The sequence below is a fragment of the Triturus cristatus genome, chromosome 11, assembly GCF_964204655.1.
Source record: "Triturus cristatus chromosome 11, aTriCri1.1, whole genome shotgun sequence".
In the NCBI taxonomy this organism is placed as follows: domain Eukaryota; kingdom Metazoa; phylum Chordata; class Amphibia; order Caudata; family Salamandridae; genus Triturus; species Triturus cristatus.
The window spans coordinates 167035258-167051789 of record NC_140594.1 but is presented as its reverse complement, the minus strand read 5'-3'; the positions used below and the strand labels follow the sequence as shown (position 1 = coordinate 167051789).

Genomic DNA, 16532 nt, shown 5'->3' with positions numbered 1-16532 from the left:
TTGTAGAGACCCATCCTTTTTGGGGATTAGGAAGTAAAGTGAGTAAACTCCTGATCCTTGGTGATGTAATGGAACTGGTTCTATAGCTCCTTTTGTTAGAAGAGCTTGTACTTCTTGTTTGAGGAGCTGTTGGTGTTGTAGCAAGAGTTTGAGAGTGCGAGGTAGAATACTGGTAGGATTGCTGGTAAGCTCCAGGCAATAACCATGTTGGTTAAAGTCTAATAATCATTTGTTGATGTTATTGATTGCCAAATGGAAAATAATTCTTGTAGTCTTCCCCCGACAGGTGTTATGGTCAGGGGGAATTGCAGGTAAGTCACTGTTTGTTGGGAGATGGAGAGGTACGTGTTGGTGTGCCTTTACCCCTGGCTTTGAAATTGTTTCATCTGTACCCACCTTTATAGAAACCTCTTGATGGCGAGGGTTGCGTGCTTGACCTGTATGAGGACATATTGGGATCTGAGGAATTACCTTTGGATCTTTCCCTATAAAATGAGCAGCGAAAGGAGCCTCTATTGGATGGTGACAGAAGGGCTTACATTGATTTAGCCACTTCTGTTTCCTTTTTTCATTTTCTCAAGTAACTCATCTATTTGAGGTCCAAAAAGATTCTGTTTGTCAAAGGGCGCATTAAGAATAGATTGTTGAACCTCCGGTTTAAACCAGGAGATTCTCATCCATGGATGCCTTCTAAGAAGAATGCTGGTGTTGATAACCCTTGCTGCAATACCAGCAGCATCTACTGCACATGGTATAGAATAATTAGATATTTCCCCTCCTGCACTTATTCTTGTCCTTTTTTTCTTGTGTTCTTCTGGGTGATATTGGAGTAACTGCTCCATTTCATCCCAGTGGGCCCCGTCATAGCCTGCTAATAGGACTTGTGTGTTGGCTATACACCAATGGTTGGCGGGCTGCACAGCCACCCCTTTCCCTGATGCATCCATTTATTTAGACTCTTTGTCTGGAGGCGTTGTATCTGCTGAAGTTTGGGAATCTGCCCTTTTCTGAGCATTGGAAACAACTAAGGAATTTAATGGCACTGTCCCTTAATACAAATTGGATCAGTTGGAGGAGGTTTGTATTTCTTGTCAACCCTGGGTGTCAAAATACGAGCCCGTACAGGGTATCTAAAAATATAATCAGCATGTCGCATCATGTCTTTTAACATAGGTAAAGATTGTGCCGTCCTATGTGATGTTCCTAAAGTTTCAAATAAAAAATTCTCCTCCAAGGATTCCTTATGGCTTGTTACCCCATGATATGATACTGCTCTGGAGATTAACTCCTGGTTTGCTGTGTTGTCATCAGGAAATGATGGATTTGTAGGGTATGGGTCAGGTTAATTATCTATCGGAGGATCAAGGTGCTAATCATTCCATGGATCAATTTGTGGTGGACTATCATCACCCCTATAATCAATATCGGGCTGTGTGTGTGGAGAACCCTGTGGTGTAATGTCTAAAGGATGTGGGCCTGGTGGTGGTGAAGATGGGGGAGGGGTTTGAGGAACAGGGTGGATAGGGCTTTCAGCCATGTCCTTCTTTAGAAGAATTTTATAACTTGGAACCTCTGAAGGAATGTTCCTTCTGGAAGGTGTGACATGTTTAGCTTGTATGTGTCCAGTGTCTGGATTAATGTAGATTTTCTTCTGCTTAGAACCCAGTTTTTCCTGCATAATCTTTTGGATCGGTTCCGGAGACTTCTGATGAGCATCCTTTGTTTTCGGTGCCGAGCTGCACCTATCCCTTTTATCCTTAATGGCCAAAGGTTTTGGTGCTGAAGGTAGTTTTTCCTCAACTTTGTCCCAAGCCGGAAGGCTTAACTGACTGTTTCGGTGCAGAGCCTATGGGCAGGGCGTTAGAAGCAGTGTCTCGGGGCCGACCATGGCCAGAAGGCAGTGGAGGCCCAGAAGCCTTTTGTTTGATGGAATGAAGTTTGATGGATAAAGGGGCTTTGTTACTCATGGTACCTTGTCCTGCTGGAACGTCTTCCCACTGCAACTTGATTTTTAGTTCTGAATCAGATTCTTCGATAGAGAAGGCCTCATCTACTTCCACTCCCGACGCCTCCATTTCTTCGTGCTCGGTATCTTCTCCGAAGGTATCCGGGGTGTGTTCAATGTTCTGCCGCGGCATGTCCCTTCATCGAGCCCGATGATCCCGCAAAGTCTTCTTACTTGTGCTCCGGTGAGAGAAACTAGTTGCAGACTTAATGCAGGTCGGTGCGCGGATACTTGGAGTGGCACCGAGGACATAACAAACAGAGTCCGTTCAATCAGCAGAAGACTGGCTAATACAGAACGGAGTGTAAGTCGACTGACACGGCTAGGCCCGAAGGCCGCCAACGATGTCTTGTCTACCGAAGATAGAGTTTTCAAATTTCTCGACATGCGAATAGTGAAGCGCATACAAAAACAATACCGACGAGGGTACAGTGAATTGCGCACCGAAGGGATCCCGAAGAACAGTTTCGAACTGGAGCGCTGCAAACCAGGTCCGAACCCGATGGCGGAAAGAAAACAATCTAACAATGGAGTCCAACAATGGAGTCAATGCCCATGCGCACGATCACAGAAAGGAGGAGTCACCTTACCTCGTAACTGGGAAAGACTTCTTCAAAGAACAACAACTTACAAACATCTGGACCAAACACTACATGGCAGGAGTATGCAAAGCATGTGTATCTACAGCACACAAGCCTCGAACACTGTTACAGCTAGTTCTCTGCATAGTATTTTAAATTGTAGTCCTCTTAGCAAACAAGGATAAAATAATCACCAACCTGTATCACAAGCACTAGCCTGAATAAAATAATTGTGCTAATTCATTTATCCAAAAACAAACACAAAAGTGAATGGAACAAAACATTCAATGTACCTGGTCTGTTGTCTGTAGGAGGGGACAAGAGGTCCCTCATCTGTGCATCTTTTAATCCTTCAACCCACTGCAGATCAAGAGTTCGGAGTAATGGACAGCTTGAGCTACAGAGTGCTGAAACAGCAACCCATGAACATCCAGATAACAGAAGGTTTCGAAGGCCTATAATGAGGGCAAAAATATAAAAACAAGTGCTGATAATAGAAATAAAATGACTCCAACGTCTATGGTGTTGCAATACATTTATAGAACTCTCAATTGCTACTATGTGCTCGTTTTAAGTACAATTTTTGGCAAAACTGACTTTCAATGAACAACTGAAACCTTGTTAAAGCAATGATGAACATGCGACATGGCTGCACGTCAAAAGAATTTGAACTGCTTCAATTTAAAGCTGCTAGACTTATTTGGTTATTGCATGCATTAATGTAGCCCAGATCAAGCAACAGAGGGCAGTGGAAGGAACAATATTTGTGTAATTGGTATGCACTGCAATGAAATGCAAGGCTACGCTCTGGAAAGTAAACCCATAATACAAAAAAACAACTTGTGAAATACATTCTATGATGATAAGCTGGACTTTATGTGTCAAAGCTCCAAAGCAGCAGATAGGAGGGCAAAATCACTTGACAAATGATGAAGTCAACATTTTTAGCCACAATTAAGATGGAGAGTTAGCCTTGAAGGATACCATAGCCGGAGTATAACAACCTTTTGGCATAATATTCCTTAGTAAGGACATATGAACCTTTATAGGAAACAGGCAAACGCATTTCATTTTGCATAAGAGCATAGCCTGGTCTCTAGAAATTAAACTCAACTACAAGGCTTTCATAAAATAATTTGTATTCAGGATTTTCTCTTGTCTAAGTCAACAGGAAGACACAAACACGCATAAAAGACCCTTGTTATAACATGGTTGGAGAAGAACAGTGTCTAGATTGGGAGCAGTGTCTAGATTGGGAGAAGGGGACAACAAGTCCCCCAAGATTAACTCTCAAACCTCGTTCACCTGCTTTTGATTTTATGAGGTTTCCCTATGCAGCCTAATGTTAAAATAATGCAATACACTGACCTCAAGAAGTTTACAGAGATGAAGACTGGTGTGCCTACTCGCTGTGTTGTCTATATAGTGAAATTGTTTCACCATGTCAATCATCCCAACTTCAACTAGATCAGATACAGTAATTCACTCAAGTAGCTTACCTGGAAGTCTATTTATGAGCCAGCTTAGTTGCTTTTTTGATATATTAGTCCAGCTCAAGTCAAGCGTCACAGGCTGCCTCCTAATAATACCACTCAGCATAAGTGGAGTGATCGATTTGGAACGGTTCAGATCGATTTTGGTCCACAATCGCTTATCACAGCACCTGCCAACAACATAATTATTAGTTTGAGAATGTTTAGTTTTTTGCCAATAATTTTCTTCTAGATTGGAAGTAAACACTTTACATGAAAAGGAAATGGTGCATTATTCTTATCTACAGTGCAGAGAAATGCTGGATTAGTTACTTGTAATTTCCATAACTCCAATACTAACTTTCTTATTCCAGTGCTTACACTTTGAGGAGACCACCTCCAGCAAGGCACTTTGTTGCGATTTCCTACAATTACGCTCTGACTGGAAATCCTTTGCACTCTAAAGATCTATTTATTTCCTCTATGGAAGTGACTTCTAAAAGAGATACCCCTTGCTTCTCTCCCTTTCCCATCCCCAAGTGTTCTGAGTAACTACCCTTGTCCGCATTTGACTGAGGTACTGTGAATCCTAAAGACAGATGAAAAATGGGCAATATTGGTACCTGTAAATCATTTAAGCATTAGTTCCTCATAATCTTCCTCACCACAGTCCTTACTCTGAGAATATACCAAACTGAATGTCTTTGTTACAATCCCACAGACAAAACAAAACGGAACACAACATCCAGGACCATGTCAACAACTATTCCAAAAACACCAACTCCATCTCCAGCAATCCCATCTGACAATAGCAACAAACAAAAGAATCCTTGTACTGAATCCTAAAGTCTCCCAACTGATGCATCTCAAGGCGGCAGTGGCACACAAATATCGATGTAGTAGTTCCAGTAAAAAACATGAAAAGCTTCAGCCTACGGTGACAAGACTGCCTTAATCCCAGCAGATGACTTCCAGGCTGCATTTTGGACCATTCCACCAGCAACGTAAGACAGAATACAAACATAGCCTTAACCCACCTACTTAAGGTCAACAAAGATTTCGAACCACTTCTTGGGCAAAACCCAAAAACTGAGGCGATGATATGCAATGATCTAGATAATAGTCAAGAGATTTAGAAACGTCAAGCAGGATAATTCCAAGGTTCCACCATAGACAAATCCCACAAAAACAAAGCATTGGCATAGCCAATAGGTCTCGCCTTTGGGACCTTATATGTTTTTAGCCATGCAACAAGCACATCACTTAGTTCGCTCCTTTGATCTGCACTTTGAGGATATAGGGGGTGCAAGATCACGAAAAGTGTGAAAGCGTAGTGTGTGTCACAAGACATACTAAGCATGAGCTCATTGTGTGAGATAACCTAAGAGTGAGGGAGGGGATGCAGTGCGTGTAACGTAGTAGCGTGTAAGAGAGGGCATGATGCGTGTGTCGTATCTCAGGTAATTGCCAATTGCATGGCCCACAGTCTGCCAGTAGTTCAGGAAGTCTGGGATCATAATGGGTTTGACAGAGCATTGCGAGCACGCGGGCACATAGGAAGGAAGGGGGGCGGGGCAAGGAGGGCTGCAGCTAGCAAGCAGGGCACATGCAGATCAACACACATCACCAGAAGCTCCCAACCGGAGGCACTGGTCTTTAGTCAGCGTTGGGCCCTTTCTGTTTTTTGGGGGGTTAGGGGATTGTCTGGCTGCCTCTTTGGGAGAGTGCGTGAAAGCACGTGTGTGGCAGCAAAGGGTAGGTGCGTGTTAAAGCAGTGAGTGAGATAATTGAGGGCACGTTGGGGAAACGCAACTTACTGGGTACAACGTAAAAGCGAAGATTCATAGAGTACATGGAGCAGAGTCTGTCAGCTCAGAGGGGCAGGGTTTATACCTGCCTGTCCCTGCGTGCGTCGCCGGTTAAAGTGTGTGGGAGAACATGGGGCGGCCGCAAAAGTGAACGTGACCACCATCCGTTTCCAATTAACGCGGCCGTGAGACAGGCAAATGTAAACGAGCGGTGGCGCGATAATTGGAAACAGATGGTGCCGCTACTCGCTCACGCAAGGTGGATGCCGTACATGCACGAGTACTCATTGGAAACAGTGCAGTACATGCACGAGTCTGCTAAAAGTACAGACCAATTTCAAGAGGTCTTCTCGTAAGCAGCGGTTGCGCACTGCACTAGGCTCGACCTAATAAGGACAAGCTCAAAATCTTTCAGTTTAGTACTGCTCTCAAACTATGGACGAAGTACTGCCTGGTTACACTCCTTGGATAGCGTAGTTGGCACTGCAGAGCCTCTACAGGTCCCTTACCAAATTTAACAGACGATAATATTACTATTTCGAATATCCTCTGGGGCAAAAAGGTGACCAGGTTTTCCAGAATCTCTGGATAGATGTCCCTCTATATAAAGCATGCAGCTTTATATAGATCAGTGTGGATGCAGGTAGCTATAAACTTAAGAAACCAGGCCAGCCCACTGGACCCTGTACATGCCATGGATCTTAGGTCTGAAGGCTGTCTGAGACATCAACCCTTCTCCTCCATTTGTTCTTTTATGAATGAAATAATATCTACTGCCCAAACGTAACCATTTGGGGAGGTGCAGGAGTGAGTGGTTTAGGACTTCAATGAAGATTGCTATGATGCAGAACCAAGACTATAGGTATGTAACCTTTTCTTCTACTTTGCAGGGTCTTCAGTGATATCCATAATCAATTCAATAGGGTTGCAAACTAATCGATCAATTATTTCTAAGCGCTGCTCTACTACCCAGAGGGTATATGGGCACTAAGGTTCTGTTGGTCTCAGTCAAAAAGACAGGACTCGAGTCTTCTTCTGAATTCTGCCAGGGAGGGTGATGTGCATAGGGCGAGGGGTAGATCGTTCTAGGCCTTGGCGGCGAGGTAGGAGAAGGAACGATCTCCATTGTGGCTTCGGCAAATGTAAGGGTGTGTGCTAGGGCGGCAGAACGCAGGTGTCTGGGAAGGTTGCTGGAAGTTCAGGCAGTATTTGATGTATGCAGGTCCCTGGCTGGGTAGCGTCTTGTATGCTTGTATCAGTAAGTTAAACTGCCATCTCTTCTGGACAGGGAGCCACTGGAGGTTCATGAGGTAGTGTGATACGGGTCCGCTTACAGAGGTTGAGGAGGAGTCAGGCTGCTACGTTCTGCATTGTCTGGAGCCTCTTCAGGGGTTGGGGGTAATACCGGTGTAGAGTGTTTTTCCATGGTCTAGCCAGCTGGTGACAAGGGCCTGGGTGATGGTCTTTCTTGTGTTGGCGGGGATGCATCTGAAGATTTTCTGGAGAATGCAGAGGGTGTGGAAGCTGGAGGAGGTGACTGTGTTGATTTGGCGCTTCATGGTTAATTTTCTGTCAAGGATGACGCCAAGGTTGCAGACGTGGTCTGTGGGTGTGGGCCGGAGGCCAGGGGGCCACCAGGTGTTGTCCCACAGGGAGGTGTTCTTCCAGAAGATCCGCACTTCCGCCTTGTCCGTGTTGAGCTTCAGGCAGTTGGTCCTCTTGCAGTTGACGACAATGGTTATGGCGTTGCAGAAGTTTGTTCTAGTGGTGGTGGTGTCTTTAGTGAGCGAGAGGATGAGTTGGGCGGCATCTGCGGAGGATATGTGGAGTCCCTAGTTTCTGACAATGTCGCCCAGGGGTGTCATGTAGGTGTTGATCCTAGGGGTACACCGCAGATGATGCACTTTGGTTCCGAGGTAAAGGGCGGTAGGTGGATTCTCTGAGTTAGTCCTGTTAGGAAGGATGCAATCCATTTGAGGACGCCCACCTGTACGTCGATGAGGTTGAGTCTGTTGAGGAGGGTGTGGTAGGCTACGGTGTCTAATGCAGCTGAGAGGTCGAGGAGGAGGATGGCTGCTGTTTCACAATGGGGGAGGAGGGATCTGAAGTCGTCTGTGCCAGCTATAAGGGCGGTCTCGGTGCTGTGGTCGGTGCGGAAGCCGGACTGAGAGGCGTCAAGTAGGTTGTTCTTTTCTAGGCACCCTGTGGGCTGCTGGTTGATGGCCTTCTCGAGGACTTTGATGAGGAACAGAAGCAGCAAGTTAGGGTGGTAATTTTTTAGTTCGCTGGGGTTTTTTCAGGAGGGGTCTGACACCGGTGCGTTTCCATCTGTCGGGGAAGGCCACATTGGTGATAGAGGCGTTGGAAGATGTTCGTGAGGTCTGCGCTGATTTGTTTGTTTGAGGTTGAAGAAAATGGTGGGGGCATGGTTCTGTGGGTGGTCCGTAGTGGGTGGAGGAAATGATGGCTGTGGTGATCTGCGTGGTGAGAGGATTCTATGTGGTGAATGCTGGTGTCCGTAGGTGGAGCGAGGTTGCTGAAGTTGAAGGCTTGGGGATCGAAGTGGTTGTAGATGGCAGCTATCTTGCTGTGGCAGTAGTCAGACAGGGTGTCGCAGAGTTCTTGGAAGGAGCGGGCCGTGTTCTTAGTGGCTGATAGGCAGAACTCTCTAACAATGTTGAAGAGTTCCTTAGTGAGGATGATGCTTGTTTCGATACGGTCTGTGAGAAAGTCTGTAGGAAAGTGCTCCTTTTTGCATGGTTACACCCCCTAACCTTTTTCCAGATACCTGATGGCAACTTGACTGAGTGTGCCCCGAGACCCTCCCAATGAGGTTCCCAGGGTGTGTTCCTTCCCAACACTGTACCTCGGTCTCCACAATTGGCACACCTCTGGCCACAAGTAAGCCCCTTGTAAAAGGTACCAGAAAGGGCCCCTGTGGGCTGCAGCATGTATTATGCCACCCACAGGGACCCCTCACCCGAACACCAACACACTGGCATTGCAGGCTGTGTGTTTTGGTACAGAATAAACTTAAGAGTCGACATGGCACCCATCCGTGGGTGCCAGGCCCACTAACACTGCCTGTGGCATGGGTAAGACACCCCCCTAGCAGGCCTTACAGCCCTAAAGGCAGGGTGCACCCTACCACCGGTGAGGGCATAGCTGCATGAGTAATATGCCTCTACAGTGTCTGTGCCATTCACAGGCATTGTAAGTGCAGTGAAGCCATTTTAAGTTTAGCGACTGGAAGTTTGTCATTATGAACTCCACAGCCCATGGTTGGCTCCACTGAAAACTGGTAATTTCGGTACCAAGCTTCTCAGCACATTTAATCCACACTGATGCCAATGTGGGATTTAATGTAAAATACACTCAGAGGACATCTTAGAGATGCCCCCTGAAAAACGATGGGCCCGATGTTGTTCCTGACTGGCTACCAGCCATCGGCCACCACCAGACAGCCTCCGATCCCTGGGTCTGAAACAAAGCCCATCCTGGTCAGAGGTGTCATGCCTTCACCCCAAAATGGGTAGGGTCCACGAATGGGAAGCTTCGAAGGCTTGCCAGCCTTTTGCTATCAGCAACTGGCCCCTACCGGTTCTGACCCCCACATGGGGGGCCGGGGGCATCTGTGGGAAAACCTAGCCAGGAATGGAAGTGTGCCTGCCTTTGCCAACCCCGCCCCTCAAGTGGGGGAGGCGAAGTGAAGTCCACATCTCAGCTCCCTCCATCTTGAAGATGAGGGGACTCACCCATTCAGGATGAGGTCTATGTCCCCCCCCCCATCCCACTGGAGGGTGGCATAATAGGGGGTGTAGACACACCAGGGAAGGGACCCATTGGTCCCGACCTGCACACCACTGTAGCACCCCTAAATCTAGTATTTAGGGGCACCCCTGAACCCTGCCTTTTCAGATTCGACAGACCATAGAAGAAGTCGGAAGAAGACCACTGCCAGACCAGGAACTGAACCACTGCAGACAGAAGTCGGCAAGAACCCTGCCAACTGCAGCCAGTTCGACAACTGGGCCTGCTGTCCTTCTAGAAACCCTGCCAGGCCTCCAAGAAATCCCGGAGACCTTCTAGCCTTCACCTAATCTTCAAGTACCTCCCTTTGGGTTAGAGACTCTAGTACCCGGCATCCGCAAGTACACAAACTGCAGTAGTTGAGGACTGACGTTTGTGTCAACGCGACTCAGCCCTGCCAGAAGAAAGCACCGCAGCTTGACGGTGGCCTCTCCGAGACAGCCCAACATCGATGGAACTCCTCCATCCCTTGTGCATCTCCATCCCCACGACCGCGACGGCTGGGCTAATGGTGCCTCCCTTCGACCTACAGTGACTCGCTGACTACTACCGCAACGGTCCAGACGTTGGCAGTCTACTGACTCATTCATCCTTATTGATCTCCGCTGAACGTGATAGCAAACATTGCTGGTAACAACCGCTGCAGCATAGATTCTGAATTCCGCACCTCTCCAGGTGCCCGCAGTCTCATTTGACTAGCCTTGGCCTCTGCAAACTCTGCACCCGACGCCTCAGTGCCACTGGTGGTGCAGGGCTTAAACCCTCAAAGACTGAAAAAGTAAGTTGTGTACTTACCTGCTGATGCAGAACTCTGTTTTTCTTCCATTGGATTACATTGCATTCTATCTATTACCTACCACAGTCAATCTTTTTCAAGAGCTAAATGTTACTGTTTCGGATTGGCAATATCAAAGTATTTCCAAGACCATAAAAGCATTCCCACTGCCTTCCTGAAAGTATTATTTGCCTGCAACGGAGTTCAACGTGGTTCCTAAAAATAAGTAACAAGTAATATTCATGCAAAACATTGGTCAGGATTTAGTAATTGAATGCGTTCCTGTCTTGTATGAGTGTGTACAACAAATGCATTCACACTACCGTCTGATAAGCCTAACTGCTCCGCCCAGCTACCACTAAATTGAGAGTGAGGTTCTATCTATGTATACCTTTGGGGACTCCCTGGACTCTGTGCATATACCTCTTTTTGGTATAGTATATACAGAGCCAGCTTCCTACAGCGTCTCTTTTTGTGTCCTTAATGTGTGTGTGGTACTTGTTAAAGGACGATTTGAAGGCGGTTCGGTCAGTGGGGTCTTTGGTGATTTGCCATTGTTTTTCTAGTCGTTTGCAGTTGCACTTGATGGTTCTGAGTTCTAGTGTGTACCAGCTGGCTTGCCTTGAGGTTCTGCTGGTTTCTGCTGGCTTCATTGCGAGGAGGGCGGAAAGGGGTGCGGGGGGCAGCCTGTTACAGGGTTGATGCTGTGTGGAGCTGGCTGGTGTAGAGGGCCTCTGTCCTGGCATTCTTCAAGTATGTGGAGCCGTTACCACATGTAGGAAGCTGGCTTTTTATGACATATCAAAATTAGGTATACGGTGCAAAGAGTCCAGAGGTTCCCTTCATGAGTGGACAGGGGGGCTTGCTCCCAATGTGCTTTTCTAAGGGGTAGTGGGGTCGAGCAGCCTTAGGCTTAGCAGAGACCCACAAAGTGGGTCTTTGATAAGGCTCTGATCCATCGTCTCTGACCCATGTAGTGGATGATGCACTAAATATCCTAGACCAAAACGAAGCTCGTCTTTTAATCCTGCTCGACCTATCGTCTGCATTTGACACTGTCAAACACAACAATCTTCTAGACCTCCCGAAACATAGAATTGGCCTATCAGGATTCATCCTAAATTGGTTCACCTCATTTCTCCAAAATAGATCCCAAAGATTCAAGGAAAATCAATCTCTATCTAAGTCCATCCCAGTCACATCAGGAGTCTCGCAGGGCTCTTTCCTTTCACCCTCTCATGGAACCATTTATCAAAATTCTTAGCTCCTCCAACATTCATTATGAAATGTACGCAGACGATAAACAACTGTACCTAAAGGTCTCTTCTCTGGAGGACATCAGATCTCTTAAGTTAACTCTACAAAAAACACAGCTTTGGCTTGCTGAAAAACACCTGAAACTTAACACCCTCAAGATTGAATTCCTCCTAATCGCTCCCCCCAACCTAACCACCATCATAGAGGAATGGCTTAAACTCACAGCGCTCAACTGCCAGCCTCAAGTTATACACTCACAATTCCTCATTTACAAGGCTAGTAATACTAACCAATTCGGTTAGTGATGCAGTGTAATTGCAATTAGAAAACTGCTATGTTGAGAGCTCCACTGAAGAAAATGGAGTTGCTCCGAGGTTATAATGGCTGGTATAAGGCCGGAGCTCCAACATTACAATGTTTGTCTACAAGTTTCTCCCTTTTTAATTTGGAACATCCTACTCTTAGTGGGTGGATTGTTCTAATAGCCTTATTGCCCTTCTGCCTCTGGCTATACCATCTCCCTTGTTTTGAGCCCTTTCCATATCTGGGATTCTGGGCCTTTGACAACTAGTATAGCCCTCGGCACCGAGCTATAAAGCTATAAATTTAAAAATAAATAATTCTGCAAAGGATAACTGGGAAGCGTTTACAGACTCTTTTGCAAAACAACACGCCTCAAGAGTAAAACCAACACTGGCACCCTCAGTGATTCATTAAGAGAATAGCCTCCATCATCACACAAGAGAGGTAGTTAAAGAACTGAAACAAAGTTAACAAGGCCCTGAGGGAAGTGAAGGAATTCCAAAACAATGCAACCTTAATATTGAATCCGAGGAGCTAAAAAAAAGATCTAAAATTTGGCAACCTGGACAGAAAAGAAAAACTACAGAAACGTTTTTGGCCAAACTAATTTTGGAAATTAAACGCTATAACTGCAATTCTTTTTGGAGACAATCCACTAAAGCACTGCTTGGACTCAAACCTCTCAAAGGAATCCGGAGCGAATTTCCTTTAAGCCCATTTTAACGCCAGCTGGGCGACTCATTGTACACACACAAACGCAGAGTCAATACTGACAGGAGCAGGGGGTGCCCTATCTGAGTGCCATGACAGTCCAAACGCCATTAATGAAGATGTCGAGCACGCAGGCAATAATTTGCTACCAATCAATGCAGACTCCATCTAATGGCAGATATCTAAGAGTCGAACTGTCAGAGCCCCGGGACCAAATGGAATTCCACCAGCTATTTTTAAAAACAATACAGCCAAGTGAGCAGAGCATTCGCCCCATTGTTTAATTACGCCCGAACAGAAAAGACGACGAAAACTATGACCCTCAGGAAGAAGAGATACAGGAAAGGTCAACTTGTTCCTTGGTCCAGCGTAAATTGACAAAGCTTGCAAATACAAAATATCTTGGCCTACTATTCAACACCAACGGCGCATTTCATTGCCAGAAGGAGGACTCAAAAGAAAAGGGGATTGCTCTGGCAATGGGGCTCAGGACCCTACCTAAAACCTAAGATGTCGGTCGTATACTCCCATCCTAGCAATCGCAAAGGCAAAGGTAGTGCCCACTCTGGCACATGGTAGTGAAGCACTACAGGGCAGACTCTCAAACATCTTGGACATAACTATAGCAAGGATATACAGACAAACTTTACAGGTTTCTAGCTATACATCACCAGCACAGATCAGGCTACAGCTCAGCCTCGTTAAGCAGAAACTAGCTAGGCATGTGGCCTTCGCCAATTATTGTTATAAATTCAAATCCTCAGATAAGAATACCAAAAATTTAAACATATGGCTGGAGATAAACAGATCTCACTCACCAGTCAGAAAATATTTATTCACAACCATTGCTAAGTTCAGTCTACCAGAAGCATGGATGGAAACCAAAAGCTATGAAATCTTTAAAAGAGTCACAAACAAAACATCTAAAATTCTAAAACCCATGGAGGACAGAGCAACTTTAGAAAAACGATCACTGGCCTGGATGGCCCTAAACAGCTACAAATAACTGAAGCTGCAGCAATATCTGGCAGAAGCTTTTAACAGTAGGCTAAAAAGGACAATTTCTGAAATGCTGACTTGGAGTCTGCCATTAGACATACACATCACACCCTGGAAAAGACAGGAAGGCAAAGCAGACTGCAGGCTGTGGGGTCTTCCAAAGGAAGGCATAATTTGTGTTGTGTGTCTTTGTAAAATCACCCTCAGCCTTCGCCATTACTGACTTCGTCCACTTTGGAACCAGCTCGGGGGAAGGATCCTGCAGACAAGCAGTACTGATCTGCCTCAATTCAGCTGATCCACAACTAATGTGTCAGTCTGCGAAATACCTCCAGGGGGTTGAAATGGCATAAAAGGAGGAACACGACCAAAATGACCCTAATATCTGATCGCCACAGACCCGTAAAAGACATTTGCAGATTCAACTGGCATCACGTTACTGTATCAGATCCTTTGTTATGATTGAAGGCTAACATACTGATATCCTGAACTTGTTGCCAGAGCGTGATAGAACTGCTCTCCACTCTGGTCCGCTACTGACCGATATGGCCTGAATCTACTGTTCATTTCTAATTAATTACCTTTAAATTGAATTTCAAAGGCAAGCACTGAAACTAACACTAAAATCGCTGTTTAGCACTTTAGTCCCCATCTTAGCACTTGCCAAGGGAACAACGCCTGGGGTGAGCACATTAAAGCCCTATTAGGACCAGGAGCAAGATGATACATTAGTGACTGCCTTAGTTCTCCACTTTTAGTTTACCAACCGCAATCCAAGGGATAAAATCACGCACTTTAACCTGCTCTTGCACTTCCCTTCTTCATTAGCCCTTTGTTTTTAGAACACCAAGGGATAAAACCATGCACTTTAACTTGCTTAATTCACACAAAGGGAACAATCTATGGGTTGAGCATGGCACTGTCATAGAACATGTTTTAGAACCCCATATGCGGCACGCTATTTTTGAGTCCCTGCCCTGCTTGCATGCCGTACCTGCACATTGCACTTTAAAGTAGAAAACTGTGTACCTCATCTGCTGCTTTTCCTTACTGGCCCTATTCCCCAAAGATCTTGCCCTGGGAAAAACCATCAGCATGACATGTTAGGCTTCCAGTCCTGTCTGCAAAGGACAATCCGAAACAGTGAAGTTCTGGGATTACTGCTGCTGTTAGTATTTAACGTTGTTCAATACTGCGTTACTATAAATTTTAACGTTGAATACTGTGTATACAAAGGTTTTTATTAATCACGTATAACATTATTATAATATATATATAACTGCACAAGAAGTCATGAAAACTAGAGAGCTGTGATAGTTTGCATTAAAGTCAGCCATTAGAACTTCACTGCTAACATGCCAAGAGGTGTGCTCCATGTGACAGGAACCTCAGCAAAGTCACTACCTATGAAATATAATCCCAGTTTATGCACACTAAGGAGAAGAGAGAACCCTTACATGCCCTTTCAGAGTACTGAATGATAAAGAAAAAAGTAGCTCCAATTCAGCCAGTCAAAAGGATCATAATGTGGCTATGCTTCAGAGGAGGAAGGACTGGGTTTTCAGTGGTTCTGCTAAGACATTAAAGCAGGTTTTGATTTCTGGTAATGTGGGACATGTACCCAAAATAGGCAAGTGGTTGGAAAGTCCAGACGATATGCCCTAGTGATGACTTATTCAGGTGCATGACTGGTAGCTCCATTACTACTATTTCAATGTAAGTGTATGTCGCCTTTCTTGCTCCTGTATTCATAATCATTCACTCACCCTCACCACTCAAGAGAACCCAAACAGTCATGTGCTCCAAGTAACTTGAGCTCCAACAGACTGCCAATCCTACAACGGGAATCCCTTGTACCCTAAATAGCACAGCACTGCACCAATGCCACAAAGCTAGCAAAACCTAGAATCAATCAATCAATCACATAATTTGTAAAGCGTACTACATACCAGGGAGGGTTTTCAAGGCCCTTGGGGGAGGGGGGAGGGGGGGGGGGTTTGTAGTCTCCAGCAGGTCTTCGGTTTGTCGGAGGGGGAGGGTGTTCCAGGTCCTGGCGGTGCGATGGGAGGAGGATCTGCCTCAGGAAGTGGTTCTCTGGATGCGTGGGACCGTGGCCAGGGCGTGGTCAGCGGCGCAGAGTTTCCTGTTGGGTACGTAGGAGAGTCAACTGTTGAGATAGGCTGGGCCGGTTTTGCGGAGTGCCTTGTGTGCGTGGATCAGGAGCTTGAAGGAGATTCTTTTGTCGACTGGGAGCCAGTGTAGGTTCCTCAGGTGGGGGGTGATGTGGTCGCGGCGTGGGACGTCGAGGATCAGGCGCGCAGAGGTGTTCTGGATTCTCTGTAGCTTGTTGATGAGTTTGGACGAGGCTCCGGCGTAGAGGGTGTTTCCGTAGTCGAGTCTGCTGCTGACAAGGGCCTGGGTGACTGTTTTCCCCGTGTTTGTCAGGATCCATCTGTAGATCTTGCGGAGCATGCGGAGGGTGTTGAAACAGGTGGAGGAGACTGCGTTGACTTGTTTGGTCAAAGAGTTTCGAGTCGAGGATGACTCCCAGGATGCGTGTGTGGTCGATTGGGGCCGGGGGGGAACCCAGTAACGTGGGCCACCAGGAGTCGTCCCATGCGGAGGGGTTGGACCCGAGGATGAGGATTTCCATCTTGTCTGTGTTCAGTTTGAGGCGGCTGTCCTCCATCCAGTCTGCGATGGCCTTCATTCCCTGGTGGAGGTTGGATTTGGCGGTGAGGGGGTCCTTGGTGAGGGAGAGGATCAGTTGAATGTCGTCGGCATAGGAGATTATGTTGAGGTCGTGCTGTC

At 46.2% G+C, this 16532-nt stretch overlaps 1 protein-coding gene across 6 annotated transcripts in view; it reads right to left on the bottom strand.

The window, feature by feature from the left end:
* Positions 1 to 16532, bottom strand: part of KDM2B (lysine demethylase 2B) — a 759008-nt gene that overhangs the window by 80709 nt on the left and 661767 nt on the right. For all 6 annotated transcript variants that reach the window (XM_085636000.1, XM_085636002.1, XM_085636001.1 and 3 more), the window contains 2 exons: positions 4086 to 4249; positions 2880 to 3041 (listed from right to left, as the gene is read on the bottom strand). In XM_085636000.1, the coding sequence (XP_085492126.1) occupies positions 2880 to 3041; positions 4086 to 4249 (326 nt within the window). The remainder of the gene's footprint in view (positions 1 to 2879; positions 3042 to 4085; positions 4250 to 16532) is intronic.